We start from the raw sequence: 26,503 nt of genomic DNA on the forward strand, positions 1-26,503 counted from the left end.
CATGACCTCATTGATCTGAGCCAAACAAGCTCAGATACCAATGAAACTGCATGGTAACCATTATGTGAAGTGTAAAATTTAGACAGGAATAAATTCATAGAATTCTCATGAAGAGAGAGGAGAATGATCAAATGCTCAATTAAATCTGAAAGCTGATAATATAGCACATCCTTATAGCAGCTGGTAGTGGATCTGGTAGTGTAATAATTGCTGTGGACCTTCAGATGGACAAAGACAGTTGGGGTGGTATAGTAATTGTTCTTACTACTATAGTAATTGTTGTTACTGCTTTTACTCAGAATGAGCAAAGATGAATTGAACTATACAGTCCTGCAATCAGTATTTCAGTGAGCCAATGAAAATGTCATTAAAACAGCCAGAGTGTTCAGGTACATTGGGAGAGATCTAAGTCTGAGCTGTGCTGTTCCCCGAGCACTGCTTTGATAAATACGCTTCCCAGCTTTTGGATCTGTCACCATAGTCTTAGTTCGAAGACCGAAGTCTTAGAATGTGATAAAATCCCCAACACTTAATGAAGAATGAACCTGCAGAAAAATAAAAAAAGACAAAAACACAAAGCCTTGTATAAATATGCAATTCACATTTAGGGTTTTTTTTAATCTAGTGGATATAAAATACTCAACACCTTGCTGCCTACTTCTTTATAAGAAAATTGATAAATGGGGACGTGAAGGTTCCAAGCATGCTAGAGACAAAGTTGTTTTACTTGATTCTTTTAACAAATCACCCTCACTTAGCAGAAACACAAATGTCAAAAAAGTTTTTTCCAAAGTTGCAAATATTTCCTCTAATTTTAATTCAGCCTTAGGGCTGATGATTTGTCATGAATCCAAAAGAAGATGAAAAATAATTTAGGCACTGACATTTCCATTCAAATGTCCTTCTTATCCATTTCATTATATCCTCTCTTTTCCCCTCTTGTTCTTGCTTCGAAGTCAAGCCAAACTCACAATTTTCCTTGCTTTTGTTTTGAGACCTGTTTAAAACCCTGTAGTTTTCTATTGGATTTCTAGGCTGGCTTCAGTTTGTGGTTCAGAGCCAGTTCCAGGTGGCCTGGGGATTACAAATGCCATGCCACCAGAACAAAGGAAACTGCTTTGTGAATTCTGGGAAAGCTCTAAACCCTTCTTCACATTTCCAGTAGAGAAAGTAGGCCCAGTTTACAACTACTCCCTTGAAATAGGGAATTAGAAATCTTAGTTTCAATGTAAAAACATAAGACAATTTTTTTCTTTGTACTATAGAATGATTCTTTCTTTTTTTTCACTCTTCCTGTTCCCTGTATGACCACTGCTACCTCCTATAGAAATGGAATCTCTTGGAAATCAACTCGCCTGGAAAATGAATGGTTTGGAAACCTTTCAGAAAAGACAAATTATTAAAAGACCCACTTTCAGACTCATGGGTTTATTTCCTTTACATGTGGAAAGTGGGCTGTCTGCAATCTGCCAGGTTCATTTGGGTTCCAATATGCTCTACTTATATACAACTCTTCTCACCTGGCCTCACAGTACTGAGATCACCACAGCAAGCCCTCTGTGATGCTTGGGAATCACCTGGAAGATGCTTCCTTTTTATTCCTTTCAGCCACCAATTCTGACAGCAAAACCTGGGTTACCCGCTTTGCTCTTGTTATCTATAGTTTTTCTTGCGTTCCAGCTTTCCTCATTAAATATGGTCACATAACCTTTCGTGCCAGTCTGCAAACTGCTGGGAGCACTGACCTCCCCCACTAAGCTCCATGACCATGTACTGAAAACAAAAGTGGATCCTCCTTTTTGTAATTTCTTTTAAAAGAAGAAAAGCACTAAATGTAGGATTCATGCTAGTCACTCTCCACACCTTAAAAAAAAAATTAAAGTAAAAAAGACCCTTACCATAAACAGCTTAAATGCAGCTCATCAGGGAGAGCCCTCGTGGACACAGAGGTCCTGAAAACAATGGGAAGGAAAGAACTGGATCTCAGCACAGCAAAACCCTATGGGCTTCCTGAGGGACCTCTGTAGGTGAGTTCCCATCACCTCAGTGACCTGCGTGGTGGCCAGCACCATAATATTCCTGTCCGTGTACCCAGATGGTAAAACTAATGCTGTAGAGGCCATTGGCTGCTTTGTGATCCCCTTCCTGAGTTCTCCCTCAAGCTGTCACCTTCTAGAGAGCCTGTTTATGCGCCAGGCCCCACATGGGAAGGAAGACAGCACGTTCCCACGTGTCAGTGAAAGCAAATGCACATTTTTCTGCAAATTACTGTTCAAATTACAAGGGTTTTTTCTGTGTAGGAAAATTAACAGGTTCATCTACTAATTCCTGCAGAGAATGGTCAATTCCATGGCAATCTTGTGGTTAAAACAAAGGGAATATATCTTTTCAGGAAGCTCTGTCTCATAACACCTGAGCTGACGGAAAAATGGTAGCTGTGGGAATCTCTAAGAAAAAGCCAGCAGAGACCCATCACCTGGTCAGACGACTGAGTGATGAAATCCCCATGTCCTGGGGAACAGCTTGCCTGTCACAGGGAGGAACGGCTCACGTCTTCTACTAACTTTGGCTCCCAGACTTCTGCCTCAAAATTGAGAAAAACAGTGAGGCTGATCAAACTGCCGTTTCTTTTTTGCACCTGACTGAAATATAACTGTTATCCCGAAGGGACTAGATTAAAGGAGGGCTGCTGGAATTCCTGCAGAAGTTGCCCTTTTCTGAATTACCAGCAGTAGCACTATGTGAGTGGCTGGTGAAGAAGTATTCATAAAGCTTTCAAGTCTGTTGCTGTTGGCTTAGTGAGGGCTTTCTTCATCATCAGCCTGAATAGATTTATTGTCTTGGTCATGGAGTGTGAACAAAAGTGATAGTGCTCACCAGGCACTTAGTTTTCTCAATTCTACTCAGTTCTGATTGTAACTAATGAAAAGAATACTACATTTTTAGGTTGTGGTTCTAGGAAGCATTTTAAATACACTGTTCAAAATACAATCTAAATAATGCAACATTATTAGTAGAAAATACAGCACTATTAAATAACACCAACTAACGGACAACTATTCAAAGTCATTATTCTTGATTAGCCTGGATCATTATTACAGAGCACATGTGACCTTATTTGCACTCAGTAATACTTGTAGTCATTCAGGAAAGTTAAATAATCATTACTGATTAATTAGTATTGATTATACTGAGTGGTTGTATCCATATTTTGTGGATTTTCAGTGCTTTATGAGGAAGCATTGAAACTTTCTGAATATGTTTTGTTTTCTTCCTACAAAAAAGGTAACCCTTTTCAAAAGCAAGTAGTTTGAGAGGAAGTTGACATATGTTCCCTAAATCATGTAAGTATTTCTGAAAAGCCCACCCAAAATGATGCATTTTTTCAGTCCAGAGAACTTTTCAGGTATGTGCTTGCCGTTTGTGAGGATGCAACCTTTTTATGGCCTCTCAACTGAAACACATCATGGCAGAACCCCTCTGAGGTGAGGGACAGAGAAAATACCCACCAATTTTATTACATAAATGTACAGGTGGCATTTTGAAGAGAGGGAGCAGGAAGGGGGAAGTCTCTGGTTCTGGTGAATACGTAACACTAATGATGCTGAAAATGGGAAGATTGCCTGTTGATTTGCCTCGCAAATACCTCTTTCTGCAAATACTTGCTCATGGCACACCATTGACAAGAAGCCATTTGCAGAGTGTTTTGTCAGTGGTTGTTTAGCTTGAAGCTTAGAGCCGTGATGAAGTGTCCCTACAGACCTTTTTATTTTCTCCCTAACTACAGGCTCACTTGACAGAATGACATGTTGAAATGTTGCGTAAGAAAAGATCTGTTATGCAGCGTGTTGGGGTTGGCTTTTTTTTAAATTAAAAGCATTGTCAGGAGTCTAATTGGAGGGAGTGAGCCGCCAGTATCCTTAGTGTCAGGGCTTGACTGATGGATCACTTTCCAGGTGCACAGGGTAGTTTTTGTCAGCTGTGCCACCCTATTGCCTCAGCTGTACCTAAACTGAACCAGCCTGCAGCAGAGCTGCGGTGGAAGAGGCGGTGGCCAAGCAGCAACATCTCCTGCAAGAGCTCTCCACAGCTCCCTTTGATGGGAGTAACCACCCAGCATGTCGGTTTTACTCCAGGCTTTTTCGGTTGTGGCGCAGGCAATTAAAATGACAAAATGATGCACGATGGGAGGAAGAGCCTCATTATATCGTTGCTTGTACTTTGTAGCTCGCCATCACACCTAACGCAGGGCAGAGGCTGACAGTCTGGGTTGCAGCGATGCTGTGCAAAGTGCAAATGCTTCACAGTAACACCACAGCAAACATCAATTTGTTTGGGGTTTTTTTTTTTGTTGTGTGTCCGATAGCACTGTTAAAGATGCAAGTCTGAAGGAATTTGATTTAATCCTGTTTTCATGATTGTGAGGCATGGGAGCCAGGCTAGTTGTGTTTATTCTACCCTGATAGTAAGAAAAACTAGGTGTAGCTCGCAATCCGCTCGCCTGGATTTAACTCCGTCAGGGCTCTTTGGTGACAGAGCAGGCAATGGCTTGAAGTGCTCAGGGATTACATTTTTCAAGACTTCTAAGGCCAAAATGTACCCCTGTGACCACCAGTCTGCCTTCTCGTGTACCTGTGGTGGGTGCCCGCGCCAGCACCGGCAGCGGGGCTGCAGGGCCCCTCTGAGGAGAGCTGAGGTGCTGTCCCGTGCCGGACACGGCCGGTTCCAGCTGGTTCCGGCCGGTTCCAGTGGCCACACTACAGGGCACAGCTGAGCCCCTCAGCGAGGCTGGCGGTTCCTCAGGGAAAGCGTCTTTGAGGAAGGGCAAAACGCTGGTGGGCAGTGAGGGGAAAAGTGCGAGGAACAGCCCCGCGACACCCAGGGCCAGGCAGGAGGAGGGAGGAGGCGCCCCAGGCCCCGAGCAGGGACTCCCCTGCGGCCATGGAGGGACCCCGGGGGATCTGGTTTTCCTGCCAGGAACTGCAGCCATGGAGGGCCCAGGCTGGAGCAGGGGAGCGTGTGAGGAGGAAGGAGCGGCGGAGAGGAGCCTTTATGGATGGACCACAACTCCCCATTCCCCACTCCCATGCCACTTGGGGAGGGAGAGGTAGAGGAGTTAAAAAAGGAAGTCAGGGGAATGTGGTTTAGGTTTTTTGTCTTTCTCACCATGCAAACCTATTTTATTTTGCAATTAATTAAAATATTTTTTTCCAAGTCGAGTCTGTTTTGCCCATGATGATACTTAGTAAGTGACGTCCTTGTCTGTATCTCAACCCACGAGCTTTTTTATCTTATTTTCTCCTTCCCATCCTGTTGAGGGCAAGTGAGAGAGCAGCTGGGTGGGTGGCTGGCAGGTTGACCCACTGCAATATCACATGCTGTAGGATTTTGTATAACAGTTCCTTCAGGGGGAGGCATTCTTCCTGCATGATGTGCTTTAACATCTGGCACATAACCCTTCTTCTCAAATGTATAGCACTGCATACTGGAGTGAAATCTCCTGAAAATGAGAGAGAAAGAAGGAGAGGAGAAGTGTGTGTGACACATGGAGGAAATGGGACATTGTATCCTGAACAATGTTTGAGATGCCAACAGGTTCCTGTGTTCGTAGCCTTGCAGGCTCAAAAGAGTTGCTGTGCTGAGTTAGATCACTTGTCAACAAGATTTCTACAGGGTTCTTCATAGTAAATCAGAAATGAGGCTTCTCATTTTCTAGTAATTCCTCTGTGTTGGAAATGCCCAGTGTGACAGTCAGTATTTGAATGTGTCGCTGAAGTGTTTGTGAAGATGAGAGCTTAACAAAGAAACTTACTGTTCTGAAACAAACATGGTAAAAAGGAGGTAGGATAAATGGAAACATCTTTCTGTCCCTGCAGAAACTCAACGTATTGCATGAAGGTGTCCATGTCCTTGACGGTAGCTGAGAATGAATCTGGGCTTTGCTACAACAGCAAGATCAGATATCTGGAAAAATCAGAAGTCACTAAGAGAAAGACAATCTCCTGTCCTGATATTGAGGATTACAAAACAGCCAGTCAAGAACCAGATGTGGTGTGGTACAAGGTAACTATTGCTGTCTTTGTTCCTATTGTGCTGAAACTGTACAAAACTGCCACTGTTTTCAGTCTGAGGCGTAGAGATGGCCTTTTCTGAGCCTTCAGTGGTTTGTGACTGGTCTGGAGGATGCTCTCGCAGTATTACAGAAGCAATACTAAAGTACAGGCAGAACTACCCAGCATAATCATTGTCCAACAGAAATCTGCATCAATGAGGATGTTCTGTGCAGGAGGTCACATGATTTCTTCAACAGTGATACCACGTTCCCAAACCACTGTGCCTCTCCCAGTTTCCACCTTGGTCGGATGTCTCGCTACCCAATACTGCAGTAGAAACAAAGAGAGGCAACCTACAATGGAGTCAAAGGTGTATCAGCACCACCAGCGTCAGTAGCGCTACCCAATTAATTTTTATGAAGTCTGTTAGGTAATTTCACCAAGGCTTGTTAATTTTTACCAAAGTTTGGTGGGTAATTTCACAGAGATGCGTTTACTTTTGCTGAGGTTCATTGAGTGATTTTACTGAGGTCTGTTAATTTTAACTGTGGTCTGTTACATACTTTTACTACTCGGCAGGTAACTTGGCTGGCTGTACCTTCTCCAAGGCTTGTCAGGTATCACACACCACTTTCAGCAGCAGATGTATCAGTGATGTGTTTCTGTAGCTCCCCAAGAAAACAGGAGAGTGACTAAAATACGGATTGTCAGGCAAACATCAGGTACCAAGACCATAGCAAGGTCTGGCAAATTTTACCTGTTGTCTGGACTTGGACCAAAGTCTGATATTTGAAAATCCTTCAGGTATGAGCTGCTGCAGAAAACAATGGAGAAGAATAAAGAGCTGAGAGTCAGATGGAACAAGAAATAGTTGGGCAAGAGGAAGAGCTCAGTGGCGTCCGTGGAAAATAGAGTTTGGATTGTAGGGATAAAGGCAGAAGAAGTTTAGGACAAACATGGTTCAGGTAGTGAAGACAGAAACACACAAACTAGTTAAATCCTAAATTTTGAGTGCTTGATTTGTCAACCTTAATAACACTGTTTAAAGATAGGTATTTTGTGTGAAATAAGTAATATGTGCAGAGATACAGATTTTTTTTTCTCCATAGCAGGTTGCATCAAAAAAGAGCAACTATAAAACTTGTCATCTATTTCTGTTTTTTACAGAAATCTCACATGTTCTTTCTCATAGTAACAAATCATGTGCCATAACCCACTGTTAGCATAAACAAAATTTTTCTTTAAGCTATTGAAGCTGTTTCTCTCAGCATATGAGTGGATATCTTCAGTGCTGTTCATACATAAAATATATGCATTCAGTTAAATCTGAAATCTTGGAGAAAAGAGGGTACCAGAGAAAAGCTGTTTCTTGCCCTGTCTACCTAGGTATTACTGAACACCAGATCACTAACATCTCTTTTTTTTTTTTGCATGAGCACACTGCAAAAATAGTTTGGCAGGAATAATCTTCAGCTGTCACAGAGCAGAAATCAGTCTAAGGAAGATGCATGTACAACCCCACATCAATGATCATTTGTGCTGACTGAGAAAGGGAACGGAAGGGTCTTTGTTCCATACACCCACACGTGTTACCTGGGTTGTGCACACAGGTTGTGTGACACCAGGCTGGAGTGTGACAAGCTGACTGACAAGTCATCACTGAGATGAAATTGAAGAGAATTGATGTGTCTGGATGATAACAGTGAGACAATCGAATTCAACAGCCTTTTGTCTGGCTTAATAATGAAAATAGGCATTAGTAGAATCACCTACTACATATACTTCCTTATCCATAATTAACAATAAGGTGCTACCAGGTCAGTTCTTAGACAACACTTATGTTATCTGGACCTGAGTCAGGAAGCTCAGTAATGTGAAATGTCAATACTAATGTTATGCAGAAGGTGTATATGTCAGATTATCCCATGAAACTTATTCCTGAAACAGGGTTTTGGAAAAATATTCTAGAGAGTATTATGGTACTAACTGTTAATAGACGTCTGCCTGTTCAAAAGAGCGTAAGCCCAGTTTCTAGAAAATGTATCATTACTTGGATTTCAAAATAGTATGATGAGTACTGGGGTAACTCCTACGAACCACAGTCTGTGACTTAAAATGATGCTGTCTAAGGCAACGTGTGTAACAAAAAGAAGGTCCCTTCTCCCGAAGAATAGTGTAAAGTGATAGTCCACTTTAGGATCTGACCCTCACTTTCTGAAGAAGGCATCTGTTTCCAGTCATAGCGCACTGGATTCTCAATTCTTCCCCTCTACCTTTGTGATTGAGTTTGATGCGTACATGAAGGTGTAATCAGCCATCTTGTGTAAATCTGCTCCAGAGGTACGGGGCGGGGGTTGCAATTCCTTTCCATTATGCTTATATATTTAGAGAAGATTTTCATCCAGGGGGAGAGCAGAAGTTGTCCAAAATAGAACAGTCGATAAATAAATATGAGGAAGTCCTCAAGGACTTTATACCTTTGGCTGAAAAGAGAAATCCTTGTGTTCACGAGAACCTGCCAGTTTGCTGGTAGTCGGGGAGTTTGGACTTGTGACCAATGAAATACCATCAGGGAGGACAGTAATGGTGCAAGCCCACCATGTGCAGGACTCCCCCTGCATTCCAGAAGACTTCTCTATGTGGAGGGATTAATGAATGTCAGACAACAATTGCACCAATTTACAGGGAGTTAACTGTAATTTAAACATGGTCTTAAAATAATCATGCCTGAATAGATTTCCACACGCACACCCAATAAGCAATAAAACATTTGCTATGAGGATTTATCTTAACAGTAGTATGAACTTCACTTTTGGCTCGAATTACACTGCATGAAATATTTATTTTTAAAGATTTCCACAAATAATGCTATTGATATAGACAGAACACTGCTATGCCTGTTTTGACATAAGGATTTTTTTGAAATAAGTATGTGTGTGATTGAATGAATGGGATTTAACAGTAAGAGCAGTTTCATGAAAAATCAACTGGCAGAGGAAAGAGGTATATTACATATAGAATGCAAAGTCTTAATCCATTTCCACCATCTTTTTTCTACTACTCAGATGAAGGAAGGGCTGTGAAAACAATCAAAATGTCAGGTGAAGGACAGGTGGTTGTAATCTGCCCTACAAAAAATAGAGTTGTTGATGTGCCGCCACTTAAATTTCAAGGAAGAGAAGAAGCAGCATAATAGTGCACAATTTAATTATTGGGGTGGGGGGGAAATGCAAAACATTTAAGACGTCTAAGGAGAACAAATAGGCGAGAAAAAGAAACCTTCAGATTCTTCTATCAGGTAAACATGGTGCAAAAGCAGAAGAGAGACATTAATTGGTTAAACAAGCAACAGTTGTACAACTGAGCACTTACCTTTTTAGAGAAATTAGCAAACCTCTGACGGTAAAATCTAGATTGTTTTCACAATATGAAGACTAGTTAGTTTTTTTTTTAATTGGTTTATTTCTTGGCCATTTTTGTTGCTTAAAATACAGATTATTATTTTCTAGCTTCTCCCCTTTTTTGCTTTTAGTTTTGTGTCTTGAACTAGTCTGTGAAAAACAGGCAGAATAAAAGAGGCATTTTCAACATATGTGTAGAAAGCCAGCATAGTCAGTAGAAGAAAAATTTGTGAAAGAAAGGCTTATACATCATTCTTAATATGAAGTGTTTTAAGTAGATACAAAAAGAAACAGTTAGGAAATTAGTGGTACAATTCCAACAGAACAGTTCCTTTCTGTAAAGCCACACTGTGCTAAATTATTAATCTCTGTCATACTAAAGATGTCACCCCTCTTATTACAAAAATATAGTACATAAAAATATAAAGCATATGAAAATGTATCTTTGATTTCTTTGTTCCCATACTTTTAAAAATAAAATAGAGAATATAAAACTGGTAACATATGATAGGGACTTCCAGTGATGCATTGAAAGGGTGCATGTCTGAAATATGCTTACTTTGTGTATTCTGGGAATTGTATTCCTTCTAAATTAGGATTGAATAGAACTGAATCATATTCGTTGCCCAGTGTTCAGATTTAGTTACTCCAAGTAGGTGATTGATGTACCTTTAAATAGGACTAAAAGATTGAGTGCAAATCAGAAAGGATTTAATGGCATTTTCCAGTTCAGTTGTGTGTCCTGCATGAGTCTCATCGATGTCGGTACAATTTAGTAACAAAAAAAAGCTCAGATTCTTCTTAGCACAGCAGATAGGATCTGGATTCTGATCATTCTCTGTCATTGGTGTTAACTAAAGTTCACATGCAAGAGAATATTACACTTCCCTTACAACTGTATTTTGGAAACAGAAAGATAACCTGAACACTGTTATGTACAGTAGCACAGTTTCAAAATTTGAAATCTGACCATATTGTAACTGAATTTGGCCTACTAGGCATAGGAGTAAATGCTTCAGTGCTCCATTTTCAGGTGCAAGGCCGGAAGGTTACAGTCCCACCTTTTTATTTCTTTATTATTATCCTTTAATTTAGAATCTGACATTGTGCATTTGGAATGTGTATGGAGTCCCATGATAAAATTATGTTTCTGCCATTCTGATCTCTTGCTGTCATGTAGTATATTTGCATGTCAACATGTTTTCTTGTTTGGTTGTTTTCTTAAGAGAAAGATTTGTTCTGTTTTGTTTGCTGTATCTCTGACACTGCTGTTGCAAACAAGCAGAAAATGGGGCATAGGTCTAGGCTATTTACACAGCTCTCTGAAGTTGCTGAGCCTGGTGTAACAGATATGAGATTGTTAGCTGTAGTCTGAGAGCTTATTCCATGTTGCTGCCTTGAGAGAGGAAATAGAGGGGCATTAAAGGTGCTCAGGCCCTATGTTGTTTTGTGTGCTCTGGGTACAGAATTAGCTGTCAGGAGTACTGAGGTTTTTAGCGTGATTTTGTTTGCAGGCAGAACAGGCTCAATAAAGGTATTGAGAGACAAGAAATACATAATCTTAAGGCACCATTTTAAAGAGACCATGATCAGATTGTGCCTGTGCTTTTAGTTCAGAGCATTCCAAGAGGTATTCAATCATGAGTACTGTTAAGGTGACAGGTGACTGATCTGGTTGCAAGGATACAGTATGTTAGGAAGGGGAGAGCCTCTTCTTGCACTGTATCACACACTGTACAGAAGGATTCAAATGCTGTTCCGGTAGGACAGTAGGACAATTCATAGTGATGAACCTAAATCTGCCAAATAACAGCTAAGGTTTGCCTGGTGAAGTCAGAGAGTTGCAGGCCATCAGTACCATGTACTCCATCAGAGGACACACATGTGGGTGATGCTGCAAAGAGCCCAGTGATGGGAAAAGGCTGAATCAGAGCTCATCAGGTGCCAGGGAAGCCAGTGATGAGAAACAAAGCCATGAGGAAACCAGGCTTCCTGAATTCTCTTGCTCACAAAACTGCTGCTGTTCTGCCTGTTTCCTTCTGTAAATGGTTCTAGCCTGAGACTATGTGTAAAGGTTGCCTTCAGGCTGACTCTTAACAGATGTTGCCCTTACTCCCTTCAAACAGATGATTTTAATGGTCCATCCTGAAGTAGAGGTCTTGGCAGTTGTTTGTTGTGAAAAAGAGAAGAGATACTTAACTGTTGCTTCAGGGCACTACATATTAAACATGGCCCATGTGATACAGTGGGAATTACTGAACCTTAAAAACATTTGTGTTTAATTTCTGTCTTCAAATTAATGCCAGTTTCATATCTCTTGCTTTCTGAAATTGTATTTGAATTTGAATTGCAAAATATATTGAGATGGTTGTTTACTTATGTGTAATGCTGAAAATCTGATCAGGCAACACTATCTTATGTCATACAAGCTGGGTAATTTTGGCAATGGATTATTTTCTGCAGGAATGTAAGCCAAAAATGTGGAGAAGCATTGTAATTCAGAAGGGAAATACTCTTTTAATACAAGAGGTCCAGGAAGAAGATGGAGGAAACTATACCTGTGAACTGAAGTTTGAAGGCAAGCTTATACGAAGAACAGTTGAATTGAAGGTTACTGGTAAGAATCTTTGTTCTATGCCAATGTTAAAAATAAAGCTTTGAAAAAGTGGTTTTCACATGTCAGTTAATTTATTTGATAGAAGTAAATCCAAACCAAATCCCAATAGCCAAGCAGTCCCAGACTAGAGGAAATTTATATCAAGATCGTATAAAATTCCACAGAAGCCTACTTCTACGTTTTGCTCTGTACAAAACCTGGAAATTTTGGTTATAAAGCAAAAGGTAGAGGGGCCCTAAGTCTTCCCTGTTGTAAGTAATTCAGACTCCATTTTTGTCTTCAATGCTAAACAGAGGAAAGGTTGCCTGAAGCTGTAAAATAGGCTTTTGGTGAGCTAGCATAAAACCCAGCCAAGAGAGACATCTTGAGTCTTTTTTGTTTGTTTGTTTTGTTTTGTTTGAGTGATTGTTCCATATTTTTAAGCTTTGGTTTAATTTATGATGATCAACTTCTCTAGTCTAGGCTTTGTCTTTAGTGAAGGTTGTGGCACATCCTTTTCCAGGAATGAAGTTAGGAACATTGGGCTGTCACAGGAAAGTAACCTGCTTGTCAAGAAGTCGTACATTGCCTGGTTCTGAGTCCATGTAGTAATCTACTAGTCAACAATATTTTTCTGTCTCTTTTTGTCAGGTACCAGCAATGAATGGGTAAAAAAGTATTGCCTAGCAATATATTCCTGATCCCTTTCCATTTCACTGTGCAATATGACATCTATTATGGCATCTGTAATTATTATTTTGCCTTCAGTGTCTGTGGAACTTTGCAAGTATCTGAAAACAGTTGAGGTTTTTTCAGCCTTTTGCACAAAACCATATAAACAAATGGTTGTATATTTTCCTGTCTCTGTTTTGGCATACTGATTAAAATGGGGTCCTACTTGCAGCAATGATAAGTATAATTCTACTTTCTTACATCAAACTGAATTAGTCCGTATGATATTTCCAATACGTTCTTGAAATACAATTCTTCCCTTTATTTTGAGTGAAATCCATTTTTCTTTTCTTTTCATTATTCCTCATTTTAAATGAGTACTTTTCCTTGTGTGCCAGTTTCATATATCAAGTGATGCTTTATTGTCCATTTTTGCCCATGGACAGATCTCTAAAGTATTGATTTGACCTACCTGACCCCAGACCTGTCAAATGAAGATATAATACCTGCCTTGTGGATAGTTGTTATCCTATGTACCATGCTGGTCTTCAACCAGAATATGAACTAAGTTTGATAAAGTGAAAATGAGATGCATCTAATTCAGCTCTCCATGATGCATACTCTCTAGATAACAGATATTCTGTGCTCTCCCTCTCATCATGACCTTGTGGAACTCATGTGTTCTCTTCATTATCTCAACAGTGTGGTATAGATTTAATTCACATTTTAATGAATCTGTCCTAAACTAACTAGTATGTATTAAAGTTAATTGTTTTATTAAAATGTTTGTAACCTGAATTATTAAAAATGTAAGCATGGAATATACAAGTGTTCTCCTTTTTGCAAAATGCTTGAGAACCAGGAGATTGTTCCCCTTGTAATTTGGCGTGAGGTTCATATTAAATTAAATTTCATTTAGTTTATAAAAGCACATGTGTTAGTAAACACCTTTTCCAGATTTAAGTGTTTGTGAGATATATCTGATGTTCTATGTTTGCTGGTTGAATCTCTCTAGATATCTGGAATAGGGTAGGTGATGACCTGAAAATATGGATTAGAACTACGGATGTAATAGATATAACTATATAAGCATAGTATTTTACAGCTTAGTGCTTGACCAAGTTTCTTCCTCCTGTTTCTGTTTTGTTTCAGTTTGTGAATTTTATATGCATGTGGGTTTAGGTCTTTATGGGGGAGAGGTTAAAGAAAACTCATACAACAAACAGCAGAGGGTTACTTGTGTTGTGTGGCTGGCCACGTCGGGTGGAGGGTCCTGAGGCAGATCAGATCACAGGCTGGGAGCAAGTACATGGTATACTCAGGGACTTTGTTGAAGAGTATGTTTCATGGGATGCAGAAAGAAAACTACATGCTGGTGTAGTTGTTGACACACATCCTGAGTTTGCTTTTCCTGTAGCTAGTGCAGTTCTAGGTTGGAGGCACCTCTGGAGATCATCCCATCCAAGCCCCAGCTCAAGCAGAATTAGCTACAGCAGGCTGTCCAAGGCTGTGCCCAGCTGGGTTTTATGTCCAAGAATATGGACTCTACAACACATCTGGGCAAGTCTGTCACAGTGTTCAACCACTCTCACAGTAAAAAAAGTTTTTTCTTATGTTTAAGCAGAATTTCTTTTATTTCAGTTTGTGTGCCCATTGCCTCTTATTCTTTCACTGGGCACTATTGAGAACAGTCTGGATCCATCTTCTTTACACCTTCCTAAGAAGGTGTTTATACGCCTGTATAAAATCCCCATGAGCCTTCTTTTCTGCAGACCAACCCACGCCAGCTCTCTCAGCCTCTTCTCGTGTGGTAGATACTTCAGTCCCTTAATCATCTTTGTGGCCCTTGGCAGACTTGTTCCAGTATGCCCTTGTCTTTCTTGTAGTGGGATTGGTGTTGCACTGGGCCACATAAATCACCTGTCTGAAAATTGATTTCTCATCAAAATACTGTACCAGGAGGAACTAGGTTGAGACCAGAGCTCAGACTACTGAACCTGTTGGTCTTTAAAATCCCTGATAGCCAATACTGCTGAAGGCTTACCAGCAAAGCTGTGGTACAGTTGTCTCCACTAGCGTGCAATGCAGATGTGGAGAAAAGGATCTTGCTTACTGTTTTCTTCTGCAGGAACTTTCTAATGCTGTTTCTCTTGCTGTTACTTATTAACATGCCTGAACTGGCATTTATATGCAAGTGGCTGAGTTCCTGTAACAGTACAGACTTTGAACAGCAAGACTGTTGGCCAGTGCTAGCAGCCATGGTAACTTCAAATTGTTATTGCAGTGAAGAGTTACTGTGAAACAGGCAACTCCAGGTCTCCCTCAAGCAAGGAGAGCGGCACTGCCATGGAAAGAGAGGAGGCTGGGTTAGATTCCCTGTAGTCTTTCAGGCATTTGCTAAAGTACACAATACTTGAAATACCAGTTAAGTTAACTAAGCTATTTACTTTATCTCTTGATTGTAAGATAAGGACCTTTCATTTTTTGGTACATGAGGTTTTTAGTTCTTTTTGGAGATTCTGGTAGTTATGGAAGTGGCAATACAAAATAACTGATATTCATAGGTAAATGCAGTATGAGCATCTAAAGACTGAAACTTCAAATTGGAATAAATGCAGTACTGATGTAACAGAAGTTGGAGTAACAGAAAACTTCAGGAAAATTTGGAGGTGCAGGACCCGGAAGCAACATTTTAACTTGCTGTTGGTAAAGGTAATTAGAAGAGTTAATGATATCCAAGACTAATACAGCAGCTTTACTGAAGATGTGATTCCACAAGGCGGCCTGTTCGAAGTTAATGGCGGGCAAGAGAGCAGTGGTAGACCAGGTGAAGAATGACTGTGTATTTGGTATTCATATTAGTGTTGCTTAAGCATTTATTTCAAGTAGAGTCTGCTAGATGAGACTTTTAATTATGGGCAAAGTCCTGCTCTTATTAGTTAGTTATCCAGCAATTATTTAAGCGAGCTTCCAGTGAAGTCATTAGAAGGTGTTGCCTTAACTTCCTGTGCCAGAGTGGTGGGGCAGTTGCCTGAGTGGCTGTGGCTGTGCAAGGGAACTGTAAGGACAGCACGTGCCAGTTCTCAGGCACTGCTTTCCTCAGATCCAGTCTTGCCTTCTCATTTCCAAATGGAACATCTCAATGGGTCAGTTAGAGGTGAAAGGGCAGTTCCTACTCCCTTTCTTCTTCCTGTGACTCAGTCATGATATTAGCTACTATGCGATAATTTGTAAGAAAAAAATCTCTGGAGTCATAGATGGAAACTGAAAGCCATCAGTGTAATGCCTGGCCACAGTAAGAAAGGCAAAGAGATCTGAATTGTATTAGTAGATGAGCAGAGCACAAAACAAACAGGCAAAATGGCATTTTTAGAAAGGGATAGTTGGACTACACAGGGAGTACTGTACCTGGCTGGCAATGTTATCATATGGCTTCGATGGTTAAGGTACGGGCAAGTGTGATTGAGACGATGAAAAGCTTCAGAGGCTATAGCTCTTTGGGGTTGTAAGGAAAAGGCTTGCAGCCTAGAATATATTCAAAACGTATTTTGACACAAAATATTTATAGGAACAAAATCCTGAGCTACAATACAGCACTAATGAGCAATGCCTAAATCTTGGTGTTTGGGTGCATTTAACAATAATAGATTGTCAAGAAAACAGCTTTTTCATCACTAGTTCTTCATGGGTTTTTTTTTTATGCAGACAGATGTGAAACAAGTCTTGTCAGCCTTTTTTTGATGAAGAAACATGACAACAGCGTTATCTCTTAGCAAGTAACATGTAACCCTTCAGTCTATGTAAAAAAACACCAAAATCCCAGTGTTTTCTCTTTGCTTCTTGGTAGTTCTGCTGTGGAGAAACATGTGAGGTTAGCAACCGTGATCCAGGGTTCTAAAGCCTAAAAAGATAACAAACTCAATTTTTAATTACATAATAAATTAGAGTGCACCTACATAGAAAAAATGAACATACTGCTATAAAGTTACAGATAACTAAGAATATCAGAATTTATTAGTTTTTAATAAAATTACAGATATTCATGAATATCAGAAATCATAAGCATTTTAATGAGTATTGAAGAACAATTATACCATTGAGATAAAAAGAAAAACCCAAACATAAGAAGTCATGTTGTTTTTGAAAGGCAATTTATGCAGCCTCCTGCTTTCCCCAACACTACCAACCAATTCATTCTTGTCTTGATGCATAGCAATGTTTCAATAGCTTTTGGGATGAAAAGGTGCAATTGAGAAAAATACCTGCTATGTTTACCTGCTGCTTCAGCACTCTCTTTTGTTTTGGAACACTGGTCTGTAAGAAGGCAGGCTTAGAAGATGTAAGGAGATACAGGCTGGAGGTTAGGGAAAGTGTGACCCCCCTTGGAAAGGAGCAAGACCTGCTCTCATGGGGTGGCCCAGGTGTCCCTTGGCAGATGGGGCTATCTTGCAGGCATGTGCTTTTCCATGAACAGCTATGCTAGTAGGAAAGGTTGCCTTATTCTTTCTGCTGCCTATGAAAAGAGGTGATTTGTGAACTTGTACTGGTGAATTATTTTCCAGTTTGACAGCAGAAGGTGGCCATCTGACCAACTTCATAAACTGCTGGTGATGGATTGGAGTGACATGCAGGAATTACTGGACCACTCAGTCCAGCAGTCCTGTCCTCCAAGTTTCCTTCAACCTCTGTTCTGTCATATTCTTCATAGGCTGCTAAAATGCCTGGCTGTTCCTAAAAGTCATTTATGCAGCAATATTTGTTTTGACTGTCGTAAATGACAAATTATTCCACATGACTACATGAATTGAATGATTCTGCCTGAATTCACTCTTTGATAATAGTTTTTCAATTAAATTCTTTCAAATCTCATTACATTGCTCACTTTTCAAATTACACCTACTGCTCTTGCTAGATTTTGTTTGTGTGTTGGGACCCCTTTATTAGCACAAGTATTGATGGTGATTTGCTATTGTTAAGCCAAGGGGGTAAATTGGATTTTAAAATTCAAATGATTAGTCATACTCTCCAGCAGCTCTAGCGACGTACAGAGGCAAACTACCACAGAATAAGTGAGGATATAAGCTATAAAAGTATGTGCACTATTCAGTGGTAGTTGCTTTTCTGCACATTTTTAATCCTCTGTAAACTAGCTGTGCTATTTTACATTATTGTAGTGGAGTCTGGTGACACAATGGCAGAAATCAATGGGTGCTGATCAGTACAAATTTATACCTGCAGTAATCTGTAAGTGCACTCTAAGCCTTATCAGTTTACAGTAGATAAAGTATTATCAACAGAATCATACAAATGACATGTTGACTGACAACATTTTTGGCTGTTGACAGTTTCCAGAACAACCACAGCAAAAAGTGTTAAGATAAATTAAAAGTTTATTTGAACTGAACTGAAGCATATCCTTTGGAATTCACACTATTATAAGGGATTTACTTTTGTAATATAAAATATAAGAATTGTTATTTGCTTAAAAATCTGAAAACATTTCATTATGATTCTATCCCGACGGCATTATGTTTTGGCACAAGCAGTTTAGTAGTCTGCAATTAATTTATTAAATGCTTCAGTATTGCTTAAGTAGTTACTTACCGAAAAAACAGTTCAGCTCTAAAAGGTCACTGAGCTCTCAATATCATTGTGGAGATGGGAGTTGGATATCCGTAAAAGCAGGGCCAACATAAGACACAAGTTAAAAAAGAAGGTGACTGAAGAATAAAAGTGGATGAGCTGAACCTATTCCACAGAGTTTTCTGCAGCGAGAGGTACTATACTAAGGACATGCCTGTCGCACAAAGCTTTGGTCTGTAGGGATTCCTAAGTTAACTCTGAAGGAGCTTTTTCAGCAGAGCTAGTTAACATGTTTGTATGGCTCTTGGAACCCAAAGTAACTCTGACATTTCTGCCTGGCATTGCACTCTGTAGAGAGGGCAGAGCCTCCGGGTCCTGGTGGAGGCTGGACGTTCTCTCACTCTCCCGTTATTGCTTCATAGTCTAAGCTCCAGAGCCTTTTTTGGGGGGATGGGATGAAATAGCTGTTGTTACCACCATTTTATCATCAAATAAGGCAGTAGCACATCAGTTAAACGTGTTAATGGAAATAACATCTATTTCAGTTTATGTAATTTTAACATCAAAGATCATATTGCAACATTTTGTATTTCTTATTTTGCTTTGTCAAATTACTTCTTTTTTGTGAGCCGAGAGATTTTAATTTGATTTGTGGGTGTATATTTTTCAATAATATAAATAGCTACTAATATGTATTACTAGAATCTTTCAGAATTCCTGAAATTAGATGTTTTGATAGTTCCTATTTCAAAATGTGCATACTTTTAAAAAAATAAATTTATATTTCATGGGAAATTTCTCACGAAATGCCAGAATTTTCACAAAATGCAGACTCTAGTTCCTGGCAGCACTTTACATCTCACCTATTCTCTGGGATCTGGGAGTTGCTTAGAGTGCCGGGCTATTTTCATTGATGATTTTGACCAGTGGATCTGGTGAGAGCTGCTAGCTTCCCTTTTCTCTTTTATTTATTTGTATTTCAAACATGGGTCAGAGTGCCTGTTGTCTCAAATAAAGCAGAAGACATTTCAAGGAAAGCCTAAAGCAGCCTGTTAATTTTCCTGATGAAAGAGACTGAAGAGCACTCCAAGGTAAAAGGTGGTGATGTGTGTATGGTGGGCGTTAGCCTGGCCTTCGGGGTTTGCTCCTCCTTGCATACTTGTGTGGCCAGTGCTGCCGGGGATGGGAAGTGTTCGCTGCATCTGGAGCTGTTTCCCTTTTCCAGGAAACAGCAGATCCTTCCAGAGAGCTCTTTTTTTAGCTCCACATCTCCAAATTAAAAATTTCCGCTATTTAGGGTTCACCAGAATTGTATTGCATCTAAAGTGGTGTTGAAGCTGTCAGCAGCTGTTGAACCCAGGAACATGCTTTTCCTTCTTTCTCTTCTCTCCTGGCTTGGCAGCTTTAGCCCTTCTTTCCCCGCCATGAGCAATGTTCAGTTCACTCTCGGTGCTTGGCAGTCCTCTCCACTCTTGACATATGGCCTAGGGTGCCTGTCCCCCGTCATATCCCATGCGAGTGCTCTAGCTAGAGCTCACTCTTGGCAGGAAATGTACTGTTTCCAGCCGAAGGCCCAACTTCTGCGCTCCGTAACTTCACGGGTAGCTGCTGGAGCACAGTCAGAGAACACTGGCACTTTGTACTTTAGAGCCCAATTTTGTACTTAACAAGCTATTTTTATCCGTAAACCATAACTCTCTCCTATACTTAGTAATATGGACAGCAAAATGCTTCCAGAGTGAGGAGGTGATCGATGTTTGCACCCTATTTCCTCAGCCAGTGTGGTGAGACTGTATCTCACGCCTCAGTTTCATGAGGATGCAGAGAGAAGGGGGCTTACACTGTGGCTTCCCCAACATCTGCCTGTGTGCCACATTGGGCTTTAGGTATCATTCTCTAATAGTGTCACCAGGTAAGATACAACGATTAACCAACCAGAGCTGCTGAGCTCAAATAAAGTATGCATTTTCAGATTTTCATCAAATGTAGCGTAAGCAGTTTTTTGATAATAAGTTGGTAAGATTTACACAGTAACCTATATTTCCTTTCTAATTCATGGTGTTAGTACATGCCATTGGCCAGTGGACTGTATTTATAGCGGTAGAGGTAGCAGGGCCTTCTTTCCTTCTGGACAACACTTTTTAACATTTTTTTTGCAACAGAACTTTTACCAATATTTGAGTCCAAAAGTGAATAAATAGAAAATATCTAGAGAAACCCATTGTTGGGGGGAAAATATTTACAAAAACAAAAGGCAAAGAGAAAAGCAGCTTGCTTGTGACTACAGTTCTACGAAATGTGAAAAGGAGATACTTTTTTAATTCAGAAGAGAAATCAATGTGAATGAGTTAAGCCTGCAGAATTTCTGTGCTTCTGGGAGGGATACTACAGATTGTTTGGGAACAGAAAATCCTTCCTGTTCCCTTCTAATGTTGACATGTTAAAATATATAACATTTGCATCATATCTGAAGTGACGTTTTCTTGCTGCTATAACTTACACATTTCCAGAGCAAGACTTCATCTCTTCTCCCCATTTGCAATATCTTGACACAGTCAGGGAATCCCTTTTTCATTAAATGGAAAGGATAGAGAAAAACCTGCCCAAATTAGGTTTTAACTGAGAGTCCCAAACTTTAAAGCACCATTAGAAGGAGATACTGTAATTAGCATTTCCTCTGCTGCATTTTCATATAAATGATGCATTGCATCTTCTAGTATTTTGATTTTCTAAAGGAAACCTTCCTTGTTGTGACAGAAACCAAACCAGAAATGGTTGCTGACAAATGGTGCTGACAAATACAGTACTAAAAGACCAGGAAATGAATTTCACATCTGGGTTCTCAAACCACTGCCAAAATAACTGTCTATTTAAAGCTACATATAGGAAGTGCCAAAAATTAGAGGTTTCTTTTGATATATTTTATGTGATTTGTATTAATTTTTATCAAGGTCCTTGTTTTGTAAATACTAGCTTTCTGTTTCTTGCAGTAAAGTATTTATCTTAAAGCTCTAATTCAGATTCTGACTTGTTACGTGTCTGGCCAGCAGCATCCTATTAACTGCCATAGACAGCTAAGCATGTTTCTGTGGTCAAAGCACACTGAATAGCCACTAATTTCTATAGTGACTTTAATGTTTCTAGCTACCTCAGGCAAACCCAGTGTGATCTAGGAAGAGAAATGTGGCGATTTCCTTTTGACCACATTTGGAAAATGGAGCAATTTCTCTGCCTCTGTCAGCGTGTTCCTTGTTCAACCATGCAAAAACCCCAACATAAATTTGCAGGAACTTCTGTGTCTGTGAAGAGTCAAAAGGGAAATCCAATCCAGAGCGAGGTATCAGTACAATGTGGGTGCCCACTCACCTGGAAGAAGTGACACAGCCAGTCGTGTTCTGTCTTTTCACATCTCCTTTTCACCTGATTGACCCAACTCTGTTGTTTTCAAGAGCATCTCATCAAAGTCAGTAAGCTGAGGATCTGGACAGTATCTGAAGGATGCACGTGAGCATTTGTGGTTGCTGTGTGAACTGTTGTCGCTGTTGAAGTGACAACGCACTATATCCACAAGGGTAAACGCTCCTTCATTTTCAGTCCCTCAAATGATCCAGATTGATGACTTTCTCATTCACCAGAGTGACCTGTTAATATAGGGTTCATGAAAAATGAGTTTGGAAGATAAATATTAAGTATTACCTCCATATTTCCTGGAGAAAGTACAAGTTCTAAGGGCAATGAGAAATGTAGCAATATGCTGCAGTCTATGAATTATATATAGTGTCAGTACTCTTGGCACTTAGAGCCTCACAAACTGCCTTCCTAGCTCATGAACATGCAAAGTAATTAGAATGGCAAACAGCATTAGTTTTTATTGACCTGTGATGCCCCCTAGTTCTTTGTCATGTTCTTGAACATCATCTAGGGCTTTTCCTTCAACCTTAAATCAGCAGTTTGCAGTTTGTAGCATTGATTATTTGGTATTGTCTAATTTATTGATGTGGACAGGCAAGGCTGCCACACTTGTTATCGGTTGCTCATTTATCCAATGATCTGTCATTGTGCACAGCAACGGTAGCTTACTGAATCACTTACTATATACTGTAAATGTCAGATGTGAGCTCCCGCTTTAGGAATTGCCTTTTATTCTGGGAGCTGCTGAGCCACATTCTCTAAGTGTATTGTATCAGTAGTTGAGGTGATTTAGTATAAATGACAGGATTGTGGGGGTTTTGCCCACAACAGTGAGGTAAAGCACAGCCACTGAAGTAAACCTGTACGATTTCATTTCCTATAGAAAAGAACCTTCCTTCCTTCATCATGAAAGTGTAGGCTGGATGCTCATTCTTCTTTATTAATAATAGATAGGCAGATAGATGCACAGACTAACGCTGCTGCTGAAACCATTTTGCTAATGGTAAAATAGATACACATGAGTGAGCAGATTTCTTTACCCACTAAAAATGCAGCCCTCCCACCTTCCCAGAGAAAGACTGCAAATCTTGACTAATGTTCTGTCTCATTAGAAAAGTGTGAGAATAGGAAGCAATGACTACCAAGTTCCTTTGAAATGACTGGAGTAATTTTAATAGGTGAACTGTAGTAACTTTAGCTGGGGATTACGCTTGTTTTCTCAGCCCAGTGTTGACACCTTTCAGAGCTATTTTATACTGCATTGCACTTGTGTCTGAGTGTCTGTGATGAAAAGTTCTGCTGTGGAAGGAATAGTGCTCACTACTGAATTGTCAGCATTATTTCTTGCTGCACTTATGTGATCCTCAAAGGTGCCTTATTCAAGTGCCTGTTTGGCCTGACCCTGTTTAGCTTATGAGATCTGACAGCAGTAGTATTGCTTCAGGCTGTGATGTTACCCTTATGAAGTTCAGCATAAGACTGAAGCTAATAACTTACCGATGTTTGTTCTGTGCCTTGCATTTTTTAAGGTGAAAGGACATACAAAAATATGGTTGGTGTGTTAAGTACCCTGTCTGTCTTTAATAGCATGGAATATATGTTCTTAATTTTTATCAGGACCAACCAAGCTATTTTTTATCTTTGATAGTATTGATTGACCTCTTGTAAGCAGGAGAAAAGTAAGTGTTCCACTAAATTTGTATGTATGTGTTTATGACTGCAGACTATTTCAAAGGGATAGGTAGCTACTAGGTTACATTAGACTTTCATGTAGTGACTTATTTACTGTATGTGTTGAGTGGTTTTTGCAATGCAAGCATGTGTCAGTAAATAAAATCAATTTGCAACCAATGGGAAGGGAACAGTAACTGATTTAACTTTTCATCTCTTTCTTTGGCTTAAAATGAAAAGCTCTTATAGGTATTGTTTTATGACAAGCCCTATGGGCTGATGTACTCTGAGAAAGTGCAGGAAATATGAAGTGCAGAACTGCAAACCAAAATGATTTAACAGTAAAATTAATAAACAATTCCGTTTTAAATTTGTAAGGCAGCTCTGGGTTCTTAACCCTATTTTTTTCTGGTATCGCCCAGCTATGGACCTAAAGGACTGTTTCTACTAATGAAGGGCAGTGTGATCTGTGTGGTCTCTGATTTGATTTTATCTTGGTTAGTGTCAGTTCTCTTGTGTGGATACCTGTCGGCCAGTAATTGGTCTGAGATAATTTTATAATGGCTTGAGATGATAAAAGGCCTCTGGTTATATCAAACCAGACTAGATTCAAGCACCAGATGGCTTTTAGTCTTTATAGAATACATATCACATTAGTAGTTTTGTACAGTTGAGTTGGCCATCGTGGGCCATGAGTGCTTATAGTTTCTGGCAGGGAAGGAACCAATTTGCCATAAGCCATATATGCCCTTACAACTTCTCTGGAATATACTAACATGCTGCTTTTTCTTACTAAATGGGAAAGAGGTGCACCCAGAATACGGGAGGTGTGACCGTGCCAGGGCTGTGACAGCTCTGTAACCTCTAAATGGCTGTAGCGACTGTGTTTAGGCAGGTGTCTTTAAGGAGAATATTGTTAGCTGAATATATGTATGTAGATGTGACTGTGCAGTAAAGTGATCTGATTTAGAGATGTCGTTTCAATTGTGCTTCTCTTGGGACACAGGATGTTGCAGAAACACAGGCAACATAATTTGTAAATAAAATAGGTATGAGAGGTACTCAGTGTGGATGACAATATGAGAGGAAGGGGCCTCAGAAGGACAGTGGGAAAGATCGGATGGGCAGAGAGGAAGACCTTTGGTATTTGGTTGAGTTTTCTGATATAAAAGTCTGTTTGGTGAAAAACCTAACTAAAGCGTCAGGTTGATAAAGCAATATGAGTTTTCTGAAAAAATAATGAGTTTTGTCAAAGAACAGTGTTAGCATTTGCTCCTTTATGAAATGCTTTTTTCTTTCCGTAGCAAAAATTCCATTCTGGGATAAACCACAGCTTTTTTGCGGTGTTCTCCAGAGGGAGAGAATTCACTGTTTTCTTAACTAAAAGACTTTTTCCATCACTCAACAAAGAAGATACACATTTGGGCAATGCTGCACTCAGAGGAAATACTGTGATCACAGTCTGTGAGTGGGAAGAAAATATGGCAGAGAGGTCAGACTGGAAAGGTGGTGGTGCTCAAGGGTTAGTATTGTGCTGCCTACACCTCCAGCAATGACAAAGCCTGTTTTGTCCTCGTCTTTAACAGATTTCATACGGCCTGTGCAAAGAAATGTTTCATAATTTGCTTATATACTGAAGTTAATTCACTTGGGATTGTTTGTTTTAAACAAACTTATCGAAGAGAAATTTCTCTTCTGTGGTAGTGGCTTCCAATACAGGACAATTCAAGTTCCTATAGCTTATGCTAACATGACTGAAGCAGTATAGTAAAGCATGGCAGTATTTCCAGCCATTCCCTCAAGGATAGTTATCAATGCATTCATTGCAGAAAAGCGGTCACGGAAGCTGGGCACATCTAAAATGTACATGTTGTATCATTCTACCTGTAGGGAAAAATGCCCCTTTTTTGGTTTATTTCTGATTTTTGCTTTTTCTTCGCTTTCCAAACATGAATAATTCTATTCCCGACTATCCACTGTTCTGGCATCCCAAGTGGAATTGTGTATTTCATAAGCAAATACTGAGGTTTGTTTCAGCTGGAGCTCATGACATGGAGGAGAGGTTAATGTGACCGATCATACTTGGAAGATAAGGAGAGGGAATTATATATATTAGTTTAATGTAGAGGATATTGACTGGAAATAATTAAAGATGTTTCATTTTCATTAAGTTGTGGGAGGGTCAGAGCAACGGCTTTCAGCACCTCCAAGATCACTGGCTATCTGCCACTGTGTCTATATTCCCCATCAGCCCAGACCTCGTTTTAATATTTAAGATGGTACCTGTTTTCTTTTTCTGGTCCTCGAAAGGGCTTTAATTATTTTCCTTGTTCTGCCAGTGCTCTAGCTGCTACAGCTGGTGGTGTCACATTTAATAAGGACTTTGTAGAGTTTAAATATTGCATTGCTGCACCAGCTTTTCTTTGGCATAAGAGAAGAGCTTTGTTCATTAAGATGAGGTGCTCCTCACTGGCTCTGCTGCTGACATGTGGGTTTCAGCTAAAGGTGACAGGAACTTGGAACTTGCCCAGGTACACAAGTGAAGCTCCCTGTGGCGCCAAGTGCTGCCTGACACCGTAATGCAGCCATCAATGGAGCTAGGAGCGTGCCGTGCTGTGTGATAGACCCCATCCAGCACAGAGCCCTCACCAATTTGTCCCAGGACCATGGTATTCACAAACTTAGGTCTTTCAAATAAGGATTTTAAATTCACCACACTACAGTTCCTGACCTATAGTTGTGCCATTACTCCCAACTTTGTGGTGGCATATTTCTCATTTCAAAATCTCCAGTGATACCGTGGTTCTTTTTATGCAGTAAACAGGTAACTTTCCCTTGCTCCCTTGCAGACTAGGTGGGAAATAAGGCAGCAATGTGGACAGTAGCTTGACATTTTAAAATGTCACGGGAAAGAGGAAGCGAGACTGAAACTTGATGTCCTCATGCCTACGGTAACTCAACTGTTTATTGAAATATTATTCTCAGCCTTGAGCTCTGTATGTGTCAATCCGCCTGAATCTAATTGGGGCTGTTTACTTTGACAGACAGTCAAAATTCAAGAAAAACATGGAAGAAAACACTCAGCCCCCAATCTGCAGTGTACTTCTATATACCCT

At 40.0% G+C, this 26,503-nt stretch overlaps 1 protein-coding gene across 1 annotated transcript in view; it reads left to right on the plus strand.

The window, feature by feature from the left end:
- The window catches only part of IL1RAPL2 (interleukin 1 receptor accessory protein like 2), a gene marked incomplete at its 3' end in the record, with an annotated part of 388,469 nt that overhangs the window by 197,160 nt on the left and 164,806 nt on the right, over positions 1-26,503 (plus strand). The window contains exons 3-4 of the mRNA XM_082004281.1: positions 5,877-6,063; positions 11,918-12,071. Of these exons, the coding sequence (XP_081860407.1) occupies positions 5,877-6,063; positions 11,918-12,071 (341 nt within the window). The remainder of the gene's footprint in view (positions 1-5,876; positions 6,064-11,917; positions 12,072-26,503) is intronic.

This window comes from Phaethon aethereus (assembly GCF_964289735.1).
Source record: "Phaethon aethereus genome assembly, chromosome: 10".
Taxonomy (NCBI): Eukaryota; Metazoa; Chordata; class Aves; order Phaethontiformes; family Phaethontidae; genus Phaethon; species Phaethon aethereus.